General features: G+C 41.0%; 1 protein-coding gene across 4 annotated transcripts in view; it reads right to left on the bottom strand.

Moving 5' to 3' along the window:
• Window positions 1–17439, bottom strand: part of LOC147607766 (THO complex subunit 5A-like) — a 100213-nt gene that overhangs the window by 36809 nt on the left and 45965 nt on the right. For 3 of the 4 annotated variants that reach the window (XM_086790104.1, XM_086790103.1, XM_086790102.1), the window contains exon 7: window positions 3004–3183. In XM_086790104.1, coding sequence (XP_086646230.1) covers window positions 3004–3183 — 180 coding nt within the window. Of the gene's footprint in view, window positions 1–1507; window positions 1736–1838; window positions 3184–17439 lie in introns of those variants that run through there. The other variant, XR_015264642.1, reaches the window with a different exon arrangement.

Below are 17439 nucleotides of genomic sequence, written 5' to 3'. Positions count from 1 at the left end.
AGACTTCAACATAAACTGGAATACTGGAAGATTTCTACTTGGCCTCTTCATGTCAGGCTCAGAATAGTACAATCCATTGTGATGTCCTATGTCCAGTTCTATTTGCCCTTGCTGCATTGGTCCTCCAGGGATATTTCAGCTTTTATGTCTCAAGCTATGGAGATATTATGGAAGACAAAAACTGCTGTAAAAGCATTGAGACTGATGAAGATGGAAATGGTGTGCTCCCCAAGGATGCATGGTGGACTTGATGTCCTCAATATAAAATATCATGTACTTGCAAGGAAGGCTACAATGTTGCATACTTTCTTCCGTCAACAGCAGCCATGGACTTGTATGTTAGCATCCATGTGTGTCAACATGAGGACTTGTGCTTATGGTCATTGGATTACGGATCATTGGGAGGTTGTGATTGGGAGATTTGTAGGGAGGATACCTGGTTGTCCTTTCTCTACTGCCCTCATACTTGACTGGAAACAAGTTCTCTCTAAGGTCAAATGGGCTCCTGATAATTGCTTGGAGACAAACTCGATGAGGAAAGAAAGTATTCATTGGAGTGCCATCTTTGACACTCCACTTGCTTTACAGGAACCTGTTCGGGCATACAATCTTATGAAATTGGGAACTAGGTACATACATGATGTGGTAGATGATCGGGGATATGTCTTATCCTTTCCCCGGGCCACTGCTACCTATGCATTGGGAATGCATCATAGGTTGATATGGAAGAAAATTGCTGATTTATTGTATCCCTTTTTACCTATTCCACCCATGGCTGACACAGACAGGCTTATGGATTGGCGATTGCAGCCATCTACTACATGCATTCATCCTATTCCCCTTCCTGCCTTAACCTCCATCAAAGCCTACAGGCTTCTTCAGCCTGCCCCATGGATTCATCAACATGGTTTCACACACACACAATATCTAGAGGTTGTTCACACACAAACGGTACGAACATATACTTAGCCCTTTTAGAGGCTGTATGCACAGACACACACGGGTATACACGCACGTGAAGCTCCGAAATACCCAAAAATGAATAGTGTCTTGAGACCTTGTATGGTGGTCTTTTTAAAAGATATCTTGATGTTCAACAGCTCTTAGGAGTATATTCAACAACTTCGAAAGATGTTTCACTTGCTCAACGAGCATTCCCTACTCGGTAACGAGTATAATTGTGACTTCTTTCCAAAAGAAGAGGTATTTTCCACAAAGTATATCCACGAAGGAATTTACATGGATCCTCAAAACGCTGAAATGGCCACATCAAAAAATGTTCAAGAAATACAAACATAAATTAGATGAAATGGACCAAGAAGTCGAATTTGGAAAAAACAGTGTTTCGACCTTTCAATTTCGACTTCTTGGTCCATTTCATGTAATTAATGTTTGTATTTCCTGAAATGGACCAAGAAATTGAATTTGGAAAATAGAGTGTTTCGACCTTTGATGTCGAAATTGGGATTTTTAAATTGGGGGAAAGTGAGAAATTGAAGAGCTCATGGAATACTTTAACATTTGGTTGTCAAATTACGTGAAATTGACCAAGAAGTCAATTTACACATAGTCAGAAGAAACGTTCCATCCATTTCATCTTTTTGTCTTTTCAAGAAATTTGAAATGGAAGAGGAGAAGGAAAAGAAGGAGAAGAAGAAGAGGAGAAGCCGTGAGGCCTTCCTGCGGACTTGGCATCACAGCCTGTTTCTCACTGTCGGTGTCACCATGAGCCCACCTGGCATTATAGACATCTCATAAAGTTAGGGCTTTCCCTTGTTTATGCTTAATCTTTGTTAACATGCTAATTGTTGTAATTTAAGAGTTTAGAGGCTGCATACCTGCTGGAGAAGATAGCAAAAGTTACACCCGCCCCTACCCAAATGCGGTCAATATAGGACATGTAACATGCAACAGCCTGCTCTCTCTCTCTATCTGCTCTCCCAATAGTTTTATAGATGTTGGCTGCCCTGATACTTTCTTTCTTGCTTTTTGTACAATCTTCATGATTAATACTTGACCAATTTAAACATGAAGAAAAGGAAGTCCTTGATGCAACCCACAGCCAATCCCGTACATTCTCCGCTGTAGACTCTTTTATGTAATGGTAGGCCTAGTTGAAGGCCCCTTTTTTTATGCAACCTCTTTCACCAGCCACAAACCACAAAAGGATCAAATCAATGATTCATGGCAGAGTTCATAAATCAATGATTCATAACCCTGCTAGATTAGATCCCTAATCCGTAGATTAGTGGCAAGGTACATAACAACCATCCCTCCTCAGGATCCTCTGCACTCGATTCAAGATAGCCCTAAGACACTTGTAAGTATGTGTAAAGGTCAAACAACTGAAAATACCCAAAAGATCACAGACAAATCAAGATAACATCACTTTGTATTTTTGAAATAAGGATATCGATATATTGGTGACAACATAAGAAACCTGGCTGAAAAGAAAGCTAAGATGTAGACCTAAAAACTGACCTCAAAAGACAATTTTTATCCATTGCATACGAGCACGGGGGGACTGTTTCACTGAACTACAATTGCCTTCTTAACCTAAGCTAAAAGCTCCATTCGAAAATGTTTCTCTCTATACCTCATGTTTCCGTACAGTCAAAAGGACTGCAAGGCACCACAGCATTAATCTACAAAAATTTCCCACAAATCAATTACAAGAATGAGATCATCACCTCAACTGAATTAAATTGATTTGGAACATGTATTAATTAATTTAAGAACATTTATAAGTATTTTCTCCTGCCAAAAACCTGACAAATCTGGATTACATGGCTGTTTGACACCCAAATACATATCAGAGAGAAAAAAGCTGGATGGCTACGACATGCTACATCTCAAAACCTGATGCAAACATGCCTAAAGTATTATAGTGCCAACCTTTGATGTTGATGCATTTTGCCTCGTAGTTTGAAGCTTTTGTTCTTAGCAAAACCACCATACCCAAACCTATTGAAATCCCCTTAAAGCACAAAAATAAAAGTTTACCTCTATTTCCATAGCACGCACTTCATTGAAGCTAAAAATGCTTGTGGAAGGTGTTCGAGGTTTCTCTCTCACATCTAAAACCCCACTTGGTGGTGCAGGGAGAACCGACACCAATCCATCAGAGATCGAACGCAGCACGAAGTGAGGAGGGCGGATTGGATACTCACAACTAATCTTTACCTGCAAAAGAAACCAGCTTAAAATTAGCATTATTGCGTAACTCAAACGATTCAGGATACAATTACCAAAGCTTTTACGGAAGAATGTACAACTCTCGGTCTATGTTAAACAGCAGCAAACCTTAACCACAGATGAATCAAGACTAACATTTGCCAGTGTTGGGAGTCCATATTAGATGTGGCACTTATGCATCAATATATGAAGCATCATTGGGTATATGTATAAGTTGTACTTTATGAAAAACAGATCCCAGGTTAATGACAAAAACCACAACACATGCAAGATAAACTCAAATCCCATGTGAAAAGAAAATTCAAAAAGATGCAACACATAAGAATGGGCAAGGCGTCTGCACTCACACCCAGCGTTGGGTTAGCTGTGTCCCCCCCCCCCTCTCCTTCCCCACAAAAAAAAAAGAGCAAATAACCTCCAGTAAAAGCTCTCTGTCCAAGACAGGCAACCAACCTAGAACTAATAATAAGCCCGAAGACCAAAAGCAGCTACAATCAAGAACCAAACCACCGCCACGAGCTACAGCCAAAGTCCAGATTGTAAGAGCAGACGCCTACGATTGTAATTACACCTGAGCACAGATATTGCAACCCTGCAATCTCTCCCTAATACAAGTTAGACCCACAATCTCCCTACAACCATGTTTACAGTGATTCTCAGCCCGTGAACCTGCACAAGCTACCCAAGTGGCTTCATAGCTGATGTGCAATGCTATGATAATGTTCCATCAGCACCCTAACGTCCCACTTGTTAACCTGTTGAAACATGTGCAACCTCATGAAAATATTCCATCAGCAACCTGGCATCCCACATGTTAATTGTAGAAAGAGGAGCTATTAGCACCATTGAGATGTTTGCATCCCAACTTGCAAGTCAATGCATTCGAATGCCACTTCAAATAACATTGAAAGCCATTTTTGGCATGTTGGAAAGGTACTTTGTGAAAAATGTCACATCATGATATGCTTGGCTTTCATGTAGACTGATGATGATGAAACCATGGATGCCCACCTGTAATGTCCTGGTATATGGAAGCAACAAGGAATTGGGGTTTAACAAGGTGTGAAGTGTCAGTCATGCCTCCATCTGGAATAGTACACAAGGCGCCCCATGCTGCAACGAGACTCAGCAACATGGTCTTCTTTGCTAGGGGGGCCGAGTCCAACTCAATCCGGATGTATTCATTATTGAGAAACTGGATGTTCACAATGCACCCCCTGCTTGCTGCTGAGGACAGCTTGCACAAGATCTCAAACCTGGCCACAAGCGTGTCTGTTACCACTCAAATTTTCAGCACGCAAGTCATGCAGGGGCCAAACAACTTCTCAACAAACATATGAGCAAGTTGCATAGCTAAGATTCTCTCTAGTAGGAATGAACTCTTCGTTGGCCACCTATTTTTGTCAAAGTTACGACATTGCTCAAAATACTCAAGACCGTCTTTCAAAGGGTGTGGTTTTTAGTACTTGATATCAACTTAGTGAGTTCGTCAATGATAACTCAAATGTCATCATCCCCCCTAAAGGTCCATGGTAATACAACCACAAAATCCATACAAATACTTTGCCATTTTATTTCACATATTTTCAAAGGATGGAGCAACTGCCAACGCTTAGCTTTTTTGACTTAGCATTGATAACAGTTTTGAACATTCGATTCACCATCAACCTTCAGATTCGTCCAAAAGAACCCTTACGACCAGTCTTAGAGTCCTTAATACCCTTGGATGTCCTGTACAGGGTGTGTCATGATACTCAAACAAGATGTGTCTTCTCAAATCACCCATGCCACATACATGAACCTTTCCTTTTCAGATATGTAGACCATTTCAAATTGAAAATACCAACATGGAAGTCTCGAAAAAGATGTAAATCTTCAATAATCTTTGAAATCAGCTACTCACACTTTCTTGACTATCTTATAGTCATTAAAGACATCGTCCATTGTACTGACATCTCCAAGGTGAACCAACTCTTGTTTGATGTAGTTACAGCTACTTTCTTTGCAAACAGGACTTCAGCTCTAAGAAATGCCAACACAATTCTCAAATGATGGCCTTGCTTCTCCAAGGTCTTACTGTGAAGCAAGATGTCATCCAACACTACAAACTTTCCCAAGTATGTATTATGGACGAAAAATATTATTCATCATTTACTGAAAAGGGTAGTGCATTACTCTGAAGAGTAGTACCAAGAACTCATAATATCCATACCACATTCTGAAGCCGGTCTTATAGCTATCATCCACAAATATCATGATGTTATGATAGTACTTTGATCGATCTAAGAAAATTAATTTTCCCCGCAAAGTCTATTTATGAGATCATCTATTCTTGGCAAAGGATATTTATACTTAATTAAGACCCTTCTAATCCACACAATATCCTGGCCTTATCTTTCATATCAACCAAATGAATTAGTACTTCCCAATATGATCTTTTTTTCCCAAGATGATTTTTTCCCCCAGTTCTATTAGTTACCAGAATACTACCAAATAATTTTGTTTTGGTTTCCCAAACATCATTATAGACAAGATTTATTACATGAGAAGCTCTATGCTATCCTATAGTAAAAGTTGAGTAAAAGGAGCCCTACATTGCTTTGCAAAATGAGTAGGTTGAGGTAATCCTTGTACCATGTACTTCACAAACTTTACTATAAAGAGTATGCTGAGGTAAACCTTGTACTATATGCTTAATTCTAAGCATCAAAAGTGACTTATAATTCAAGTTGTGAAACCTCTTATGCGACAAAGCTTCAACGTACATGTATGTTTATTAGCATGCATTGCATACATCTTTCGAAAGCCACTATATTGTCAAGCCTTCCATCCTTGATGATAACCCTTTGATTTGTCTATGATAAGACATTAATCACCATGAAGTTCACCCTTCTTCCACTTACACTATTTGTACAATTCAAACAAGATAAATAGGTACAACACCAAATCAAATAACATAACTGAAAATTGAAATGACTGCACTAGGGCCAGAATCAACCACAAGCTAAAAGGGCAACAATATGCTTGGTAATGAAAACAAATAAAACCAGTGGTACTTTGTGGATATATTGGTCACAAGGATGCCACCTTTTGGGCGATTCCCAATCCCATTGACTACCCAATTGCCTCCCGATATCCATCTACAAATTCACATATACTTCTTTCTAATACTCCCTCCACCAAAACCTCACCTCACAGGAGAGCAAATTGCAATGATGCTTGGAAAGAATAGTTACAACATGTAAGGGACTCCTCCCACTAATACACAGCATTAACAAGATTAGAGAAACCTCGAAAAAGGGTGCAAGCAAGCTCACCACACCAAACCGTAGGTTCGTGTCCGCAAACCTCCCCTGAGCTAGGGGCCAAGGTTCCACTTCCACGAGTGTATACCAATCAGCCCTCGCATCCCATACCATCAATGCCTACCCAATGAATCAATAATAACCCAAGACTCACTTATATAGTGCTCATTGCTGCTATAAATAACACTCCAGTCATAAATAGACAATAATCTCGGATTTATTAAATCTAAACCTTAGCCACCTGAATCCGCCTACTTTTCCTAATCCCAAGGCTCCCTTAACCTTGCTAGAGTAGTCCCTAACTCCAAGCGTTAGTGCTAGGTACGTTAACACTCCTCCCCATTTAGGACATTTCCACTCTTGGAAATAAATGAAGGAGAAACTAGTTACTTGCATTAACTGACTCCGAAATGAAATTTATACCCATCTATTAAAGCCACATAGCCACCAATCAAGAAACCAGCTCAATTGAAGCTATTGTTCCTCTAGCATATGACAGTAAAAACAAGACAGAAAACAAACCTTTTCAGATCCTTGAAGACCATAAACCATCCTTCAAATCCTCCAACTCCTCATGGAATTGGAAATCTGAAATCACCAAGACAAAATTTGCTAGCTACAACATAATACCCATCCTTTTCGGGATCTGGTAAATCCTCGTACCTAGGGTGTAGCATGCAATAGGTTGATCGTCATAATGCGCAACAAAGCCTTCTTTATACCTGTGAGTTTATGCAATTCCACTTTGAGAGAGGGGAGAGAGAGAGAGAGAGAGAGAGAGAGAGAGTTGACACAGTATTGGGCCCCAATTGCCCACTCAAGGACCCCCCTTGCAAGTAGGAGTATTTGCTTATATTTCTTTGGAGAACTTTGAATGATGACTAAGGACTGCAAAACGCAAGGACAAAGTAGACTGAACGCAGGGTGAACCATATGTTGTCCAAGCTCCTTTGAATATCTCTTCAATGACCAGTATGCAAGTCCAAAACTGAGCACATATGCTGGCTGAATGCTCAAGAATGCTCTTCGCAAAGGCCTTGGGAATTGTGGCACACTGTGGTGATGATTTGCTGAATGTATGCACAAGGCTAGAATCACTCCTCTGGAACTGATGTAGATGATGTGATGAATGAATGATTTGGCTGAGAACTAGACGCTTGCTTTTAAATGGACCTCAGGCTCTACTGGAAGGCCAGTAGGAGTGCTGTCAACCAGTTCATATGGGACAATAGATGCCAAATATCACCATTAAATGCTGCGCACGATAACAAATGCTGCCCCACATGCTAGCCGACTGTCCGATGTTGGCCGACTCCATGTTTGCTAGTCTTTTATGCTGCCAACTTCATTATCCAGGGATAAACCCGATCCCCTTCTTTAAAGTTAGACATCTCGTCTTGCTTTGTTGGCTTGCCTAGTGTTTGAGCTAGGACTGTATTCAATCATACCTCCAAACTGTTGGAACATCTAACTCCATCTGGCTTGTCTGTCACTCCATTGAGCACTAGGCATGGTTTGCAACCATTTAAGTACCTGATGATCTGTCTTAACTTTGAAATCTCTCCCATTAAGGAAATGTTTCCAATGCTTAAGAGATGTCATCACCCCCCATAACTCCTTGTCATACATGGAATAATCCTTTTATGCATCATTTAATTTTTGGCCTTAATAAACCATTGGGCGCCCTTCCTAATGGAGGACAGCTCCTATGGCTAGATTATTGCCATCGATAATCACCTCGAAAGGATCATCCCATGAAGCCAATTCAAGAACCGGAGACTCAAAGGCAATTTTCTTCATTGCATGAAATGCCTCAAGTGCTTTGTCCATGACGGACCCCTTATGCCAACGCGTCTTCACAACTTTAAGCAAATCTGTAAGAGATGCAGCAAGGTCGGAAAACTTGTCCATATGTGAACTATATGCTTGGCAGAGTCCTACAAAAGCGTAGATCTCGTCAGCATTTTTTGGAGTATCCCATTCGAGAATTGCCCTTACCTTTTTCAGGATCGAGGCTAATCCCGTCTACACTCATAACATATCCCACATAATGAATTTCTTCTACTCCAAATTTGCTCTTTTTTGCATTGATGTAGAGCGTATTGTCTTGAAAAAGTTGCAAGACCTTTTCAACATCTAGCTCATGCTACTCTGCAATAGAAGAAAAGATAAGTATATCATCTAAAAAGATGAACGAACACACACTTTCCTATGAGCTCCACAAAAACATGAGACATCATTTTGTTGAACGTCGCCGCTGCATTGGTGAGGGCAAGGCCGAATGGCATCACTATTAACTCGTAGTGGCCATGTTCAGTCCTAAAGCTTGTTTTTGGAATGTCAGACATAAAGATCTGAACCTGATGATAGCCACTCTTGACGTCTATCTTCGAAAATAACTTTGCACCGTTGACTCCCTCATGGATATACTCAATCCTGGGTATTGGGAACATGTTCTTCACTGTGAGCTTATTAAGAGCCCTGTAGTCCACACATAACCATGCGGACTTGTCTTTCTTCTGCAAAAACAAGATAGGTGCAACAAAGGGCGAGGATGAGAACCGGATAAATCCAGCTCGAAGTAACTGGGAAAGCTATTGCTCCAGTTTGCCCTCCAATGCCTTAAAAAGACGATAGGGAAACTTACTGGGCGATTCTGTCCCGCGGACCAACTCAATGCAATGATCCTCAAGGACGATTAGGTGGGAGATCATCTTTCGCATGATGTCTTCAAATTGCGCTCAGAGACCATCCAACTTTTGTCACTCACTAAACGACAGACTGCCGGCTACAGACATAAATCAACGCGCACATGGCTCCTTTTTTGATAGCTCGTTGGGCCTAGATATGTGAGACGAGTGGAATACTTGGAATGCTCCTATCCGTGCAAATAATGGCAAGCTCAGGAATGACACCTTCACCATCAACAATAGTGAAGGTGTCATGCCTCCAATCAAGAATGGGTGCATAATCCCTAAACCACTGAATGCCGAGAATCATATCACACCCCAAAAGAGGTGAGACAATGAAGTCTCGTTGAAATGTGGCCTTTTGAACCATAAATAAGAACTGTTGAGCTTTATGAGATATGTGAGTGCGCAAACCGGGTGTGAACCCATCCACATCCAAATGATAGGGTACAAGTGTACAACTCACCTTCTTAGCCAACTGAGGAGAAATAGCATCCTCTAAGCTACCCATATTGAAGAGGACGACAAATTGTTGTCCCTTCATTGTGCCATAAGCATGAATGAGGGCTTTCTTTTGCTCCTCAACCTCACCCTCCTGATTATCATCAAATACCATTGTGGGTACTACGTTTAAGGCAGATAAGAGTTGAATGGCATTGGTGGCCGATGCGGGAGGTGAAGATAGCCAATGCGGGCGCGGTGTAGATGCAACTGTGGCGGTGGCTATTGTGGAGGCAGAGGTCTTGGAGACTTGTACAACCTGCCACTTGGTACAGTCTTTCTCACCATGCTCCACGGTGTGGCAAAGGAAACATCTGTTCTCCCCCTTATACCACGTTTTCTCTTCTGATTGGAGATATCCACCAAAGTGACGCCCTCCTTGGCCTTTTCCTCGCGTGTTTTCTTAGGCATGAAGTTTTTATCCTTCTTGCCTCTTGAGGTGCTCTAGGATTCTTTCTTATTGTATTTGCGATTTTGAGCTCCCTTCCCCCCTTGAGATGATGACTATTGGATGGTGGATGACTACTGTTGGGGTTTGGAGCTAGCAGAATCTACTTGAGCTTACCTTCGTGCAGCATCATTTCCTGATTCTGAGCAAGAATGAGAGCCCTCTCATAGGATTGTGGCTCAAAATTATATACAGTAAACCTAATCAAGGTAGTTCCACCCGTACGAAACGATACGAGTTTAGCACATGGTATAGAACGTTGCCGCCTGATAAACTACGGAAAAAATGTTACGTACTTTTTAATGTTGAAATCATGTGTGTGTGTGTGTGTGTGTGTGTGTGTGTGTGTGTGTGTGTGTGTGTGTGTGCGCGTGTGTGATTGGTCGAGAAAGCTCAAAGTCTATATCTAATATCCTTTGCTAGACAGGGAGTGATGTATCAACACATATCACATTCTGCATTTCAGCCTATCCAAGAATTTCAAAATTAGCACTCACAACATAAACAAGAATTTGCCAATTCAAGTAGATAGATCATCATAGTAGAAACACATGATAAATCAAAATCAAATGACAATGTCATATGTGTCTGATGTCATGAACGCATAAGCGCTATACAAAGCGAACATAATAAATAGAAACAAGGTGAGGAAGGTGAGAAATGGGGAGCTTAAAAGCCCATTTTCTGTTTAGATCATTTTAGCTCTTAGTTGTTATTTATCATTGCTTCTAGTCTTGCTTAATCACTGCGTTAATAGGGAAGTGAATTGTTTTTGCTAGTCTAGTTGTAAGTGCTAGCCTTCATCGTGGCTAGGTCTGCCCTTCATCTCTAGAGAAGTGATAAAAACTCAACTAGTTGGTCTCTGTATAAAAATTGTGTCCTCTTGGTTGGGACAAAAAAATTTATATGTAAACAAACCTACACCTACTTTGGGACATTGATAACGTGAGTAGGAATGTGAAAGCACCTAGTCCATGATATGCATGATGAAGTTGATGATCTTATACTTCATGATTGTACAAGCTTTCACATAAAGTTCAAACTTTTTGTAATCTTGTCTTTACTTGTTTTGTTTTAGAGAATTAGTCATTTAAAGTTTATTTTTGCTAATTAGTTATTAAAAATATTTAGTTTGTTTGTTAGAAATTCTTTTGTTGTGGTTCAATAAAGAATTTGTTTATGTGTAGTTGGACATGTGTGATTTAGTTATGTAATTGTCTATTTTTGCAAGTTATTATTACTTTTTTTTTTTCTCGAGTGTCTCTGTTAAGCTTTTTATTTTTATTTTTTGTTTTTTATTTTTATTTTATTTTTTTTGGTGGTTCTCTTCTTTCTTTTAAAATTATTCCTAAGTTTAGATTCATCTGGCCTTATGATGGTATATATATTACATTCTCACAATGGCCTGCCCATAATATAAAGAGAAATGAGATATTAAATTAGTGGATAAAATAAAAGAGTGTCTAGAGAAAAAGAACCTCTAGAGTGAGAAGGGTAGAGAGAGGAAGAGAAAGTCAAGTCTCACTTTTTGGGAGTAGACTCTAGAGAGAGGAAGAGAGAGCTACCAAAAGTACCAAGTTGATTCTAAGAAGAGAGAGAGAGAAGGCATACTAGAGAGAGAGAGAGAGAGAGAGAGAGAGAGAGAGAGAGAGAGAGAGAGAACACTAGAGTTTGAATGGGCCACGTTGCGAGAGGAGCTAGAGAGAGATAGAGTCTAAAGGAGAGTGAGGAAAAGAGAGACACTAGAGAGAAAGAGAGAGTTTGAAGGAGGGAGAGAGAGACACCTGATTTCTCATTTAATGCTATTAATATGGCATGTTAGCTAACATTACGTCTATTTAAAAAATAGATAAATTTATATCCATAAGATCAAAAGAGCCTAGATTATGAACCCTTAGATTGGCCCTATGAGTCATCGTCCATGTGTTGTCATGACATGTTCCATAACATGACATTGCAAGTTCAAAACGTCCTAAATAATTAAAAACGGGTTTTAAAAGCAACCTTGAACCTAATCTTGGTATCCGGACCTCTAATAAATTGTTTCAACTTATCCTCGAATATACCTTACTATTGTGCTAACGTGATTACTTTATTAGAGTATGTCAGCATGGGTGACCAATTTTGGGACGCGGTGAAACTCATCCTCAAGGTTGGTCGTGTATTGTGGAGATAGAAATCGTTTAAGATCGGGCACAAAGGTATCTAATACATACTACGAAGCCTCAGTGATCGTACTCGACCAATGTTGCCACCACATGACTGCTTCGCCCAAAAGGTGAGGTGCCACCAGGTGGACTTGATCTTGAGGATCTGAAAGCTTGGCCAATGGAAAATATGCTACAAACTGATGAATGAATTCCATTACTGCCAAACCAAGGTGCGGGTGCATATAGCACCGGATTTTCAACCGATCTTGGGTGGCTTTCCGCAGAGGTCACATGAGATAGTGTCCAAGCTCGCTTCACAAAGCTAAAGAGCCTGCCTCAGTCTTCTACTATCTGCTCAAGCCTGATCTGCTCCTTAGAAACAACCCATGAGGTTCCCAGATAGCCTCAAACACCAAGCCAAATCAGTCCCATAAAACAGCCTCGAATCTTCCCCAAGATCTGGTCCCAGACCAGACCACTGCTCACAGTCAACTCGGAGAGTTGAGAAAGAGTCCGGCCTGCTGTGCACTGTACGGCTAGCAAAATAGAGAGATAAAGGGTGTTCCGCCGCTGTACCTTTGTACGGTGTGTAGATAGAGAGGGGGGCAAGAACCGACTTCCGTACCACTGTACGGCTAACTGAAGAGAGAGGAAGCTGTATGACCAGCTTCTGTAAGCGACCACGAAAGAAGGAAAGAGGAAGAGAGCCTTTTTGCTGCAGCCGGCCTGTGCGCAGATGTTCAAGAGAAAGAGCAACCCCTCCTGTGAACACCCCAAAGTACAGCCCCTTCCTCCTTGCAATTTTACCATTCAGCCGCAATTTTACCATTCAGCCCCTTCCCCCCTTAAAAAGAGTTGTCCTCCTCTATATCCAGCGTAGGCTTGCTTTTCCATGGCTAAAAGTGGTAGCTTCTCCATAGATACCATAAAACTCCTCTTTTTTTTGGGAGTCAAAAACAGCATATAGCGAAGTTCAATCATTCCTGATTCGATCAAGAAGTATAATTGCCTAGAGTTCAATTGCCCGCTGATCAGAAAAGTCCAATCGGTTGATAAGAGATTCCATAGAAAATTTCTAGAACTTCCTAGGATAGTTTTTTACAATTTATTTGACTATACAGAGTTCTATACCCACTATGGGGCACTGATGACGTTAGTGGGGATGTCGTAGTACCTAGTCCATACAATGCATAATGGAGTTGATAGTTATATAGTCTTGTGGGTTGACTACCATGAGTATATAACATGCACGTTCCTAAAAGGTGAATTTGGACATGTTCCTGCATTCATCTAGGTATATATATTCATATATATATAAATAAAAAGTCACAAGATCCATGTAAAGTTGGGCACTTACTTGAAATGTTCACACACATGGCTTAAAAATTCAAGCCCACCTCATTTATATGCTCCTTGTCCACATCCCCATATGTCCACCCACTTATAAATAAGTGTCAAAAAGAATACTTATAAACTATATAAGTGAGTCAAATCCTATAAACTCGAGTCCTGTAATCCGTCTTCAGATAAAGGCATGCAAAATAAGCCTTCACACAAGTTTTGCGACAAGTCTTGGCTTTACACGGGCGCCTTCCATCCTGTGACTTCCCTGCTTTTGCTTCTGTGGAAAATCCCCATTCACACCTTGGCTCGGACCGGTGTATGAAACACTGGTCAATACTGAAAGGGACCAAATGGTGACATCCCTACCATCTTATAAGATATTTGCCCTTAACTGTATAAACCTAGTACGAGTGGAAAAATACCCTTCAAGTATTGCAGATGGACTGCCATAATTAGATTACTAAGACCATCATTCCAAATCCCCGGTAACCATAGAATCCTTGGCAGAGTTGCCACTTTTCGGAATGTTCAAGAATCGTGAATCCTTCTGGAAACTTCCCAAAACATAAGTACGAAGTGAGCACCAAGGTTGCTAGCCCTGAGAAAAATCACACCATATCAAGCTGTATCCGCCATACATGTACTTGAAGAAAAACACATGCCATACATGTACACCATGTCAGGATGCATCTGCCATACATGTATTGTCATCTCAGGTTGCATGTGCCACACATGTTTTTTCATGTCAAGCCTCACAAGCCATACATGTTCTGTCAGGTCAAGCCTCACAAGCCATACATGTTCTGTCATGTCAAGCCTCAAAAGCCACATATATTTTGTCACTTCAAGCCTCACAAGCCATACATGTTCGTTCTGTCATGTCAAGCCTAAGAAGCCACACATGTTCTATCATGTCAAGCCTCACAAGCCATACATGTTCTAACATGTCAAGCCTTAGAAGCCACACATGTTCTATCATGTCAAGCCCCACGAGCCATACATGTTCTGTCAGGTCAAGCCTCACAAGCCATACATGTTCTGTCACTTCAAGCCTCACAAGCCATACATGTTCGTTCTGTCATGTCAACCCTAAGAAGCCACACATGTTCTATCATGTCAAGCCTCACAAAGCCATACATGTTTTGTCATGTCAAGCTAAGCCTTACAAGCCATACATGTTTTGTCATGTCAAGCCTAAGAAGCCACATATATTCTGTCACTTCAAGCCCCACAAGCCATACATGTTCGTTCTGTCATGTCAACCCTAAGAAGCCACACATGTTCTATCATGTCAAGCCTCACAAAGCCATACATGTTTTGTCATGTCAAGCTAAGCCTCACAAGCCATACATGTTTTGTCATGTCAAGCCTTGGAAGCCACACATGTTCTCTTGCCATGTCAGTGGACTCACACTAGACTCTAGAGTCTTTCCTAGGGATCCATCCACATACATGCAAAAGACATACTCCTCTTCATATGTCAGTGGGCTCACACCAAAGTCATTCCTGGGGATCCATCCACATACATGAAAAAGGGATGTGCCATGGCATGCTTGATGTGAGAAATCCTTCTCAGTAAAAACCGCCAGAACAAGCATATGTTCACAAAAGCCAGGGAAGCTCAACTGGCACGATGTTGTCTAGGACAGCCCTGCATATCTTTGACCAACCATATAAGTGCAGTATGCCTGCCATGTTGGCTTTGAATTAGCTCATAGACTAGAATTAGCCAATCCATGATACTGATAAATAATTCATAGTTTTGTAACCGGATATGCGACATTCTAGCATCCCATACCACTAGAACACTCCTCATATGAGATCCTTGTGTAGGTGACAATTCTAGCATCCCATATTGCTAGGAGTGTCCAATACACAAGACCAAAACCATAAACTATTCATCAAAACCATAGAGAAGCCTTTTCCAGAATCCGAACGTTTTCCAACGAAAACGCCTTTCAGAAAAGAACTTTCTTGAAACACATCTCAAGATAGACATGAGAAACACTCTCCACTTGCATCAGCAAGGGAGTTCAACATGTACAAAATTCCAAATATTGGTAAAAAGAAAAGCATTAATCATAAATACTTATCTCAATGAAAAGTCTCTTGCCAAATATATTTATGTACAATCAAAATTTATGGGATAACATCCCATAAATATAGAGGAGAAAACCAAAATTTTCAACTCTCAAAAAAAGGTGTCCAAGTTTCCTCAAAAATTTCATTCCTTTTGTGGCAAGATCACTGGCTCCCAAAACAATCGGACTTGGAAGATCTCGTTGGTCCATCTTCTACAAGAGAAACTAGCATTTTCTGTTCGTTGTGCTCCTTCTGAGACATCTTCCGAGCCATCGCCGCCCTGAAAGAATGGTTGTCTCCACCTCGAACAATAGGTAGTTCCGGAACAGGAGCCATCTTTCTCTTTCGGGAAGAATATCTAGAGGCTTCCTCTGCAACCAATGACTGATGAGGTTCAGTCAACCCCAGATCCGGCTTAACCTGATACTTGCCCCGTTCCGGCTTAACCTGATACTTGCCTCGTGCATCAAGGACAATATCCATTTCCTGTAGAAGATAGTGAAAAGCCAACTTCCTACGATTAATTTCCAACATTGACGCCAGGTCTAGGAAAACATCTGTAGAACTGGTCTCCATAACCCTTTTGCTTTCCATAATTGTCCTCACATGAGGATCTTCTAGGTACATCTTCAAATTTGAAGGCAAAAGGGGTGTTAGGGTTAGGGTTTGGAGAAGCTGCAAACAAGCGTGGAGGCCAACAGAGAGAGAACACGACTTCAATTTATTATGCTTGATAAAAGTGAAGTACAATAGCCACATAATAGTGACCTAAAGAGATGTGTTCACATGTCCGGCCATAAAATGTGCCGGGTGGACCAAAACACCTATAAACTGAATATAAGTGAAACTAAGCTAAACTGGGGGAAAAAACCTCCACTAACTGAAGTAAAAAGTGCCCCAGTAATCTACTGATGATCACTAGCACTCCTCTGGGTGCATACACAGCATAAAACCCAACAAACCTCCCTGGAGTGATATGTGATCACTGTACATCATCCACCAAAAGGAAACAAATTCAAAGCATTGCGGAATGCTTCAAATTTCGGACGTGGTAATGCCTTGGTGAAGATGTCTGCCACATTCTGATCTGTAGGACAGTAGATCAGACTGATATCTCCTGCCTGGAGTCTCTCCCGAACAAAATGATAGTGAATCTCAATGTGTTTCGTGCGAGCATGAAACACAGGATTCCTAGCCACAGCAATGGCACTCTGACTATCAGTATAGATAGGTGTAGGCTCCTCCACTGAAATATCCATATCAGTCATGAGACGACGCAGCCAAAGTTCAAACACACTCAACAGTAGTAGTGTAGGCTGCTCTGTACTCTGCCTCACAAGACGAAGTGGCCACTGTGGTCTTCTTGCTTAGCCAAGAAATGCATGAAGAGCCAAGAAAGAAACAATTTCCACTACTGGAATGTCTGGTATCAAAATCACCAGCCCAATCTGAATCACTGTAAACGTATAACTACATGTCACCCCCCTCAGGATAAAGCAATCCAAGAGACAAGGTACCCTGCAAATAACGGAATACACGCTTCACAGCTTGCCAATGTGACAACCGCGGGCTGTGCATGAATCTGCTCAACTGAGAGACTGCATACTGAATATCTGGCCTTGTATTACACAAGTAAATAAGGCACCCAACAGCCTGAGCATATGTAGTGGCATCAAAGGAAATACTGTCATCTTGTAGTGACAGTTTCAAACTTTCATCCCAGG

Source organism: Cibotium barometz, chromosome 54, assembly GCF_041138505.1.
Source record: "Cibotium barometz isolate CiBa-2024 chromosome 54, ASM4113850v1, whole genome shotgun sequence".
Classification (NCBI taxonomy): Eukaryota; Viridiplantae; Streptophyta; class Polypodiopsida; order Cyatheales; family Cibotiaceae; genus Cibotium; species Cibotium barometz.
Note: the sequence above shows the minus strand (reverse complement) of the source record. Positions and strands in the feature narration are given on the sequence as shown.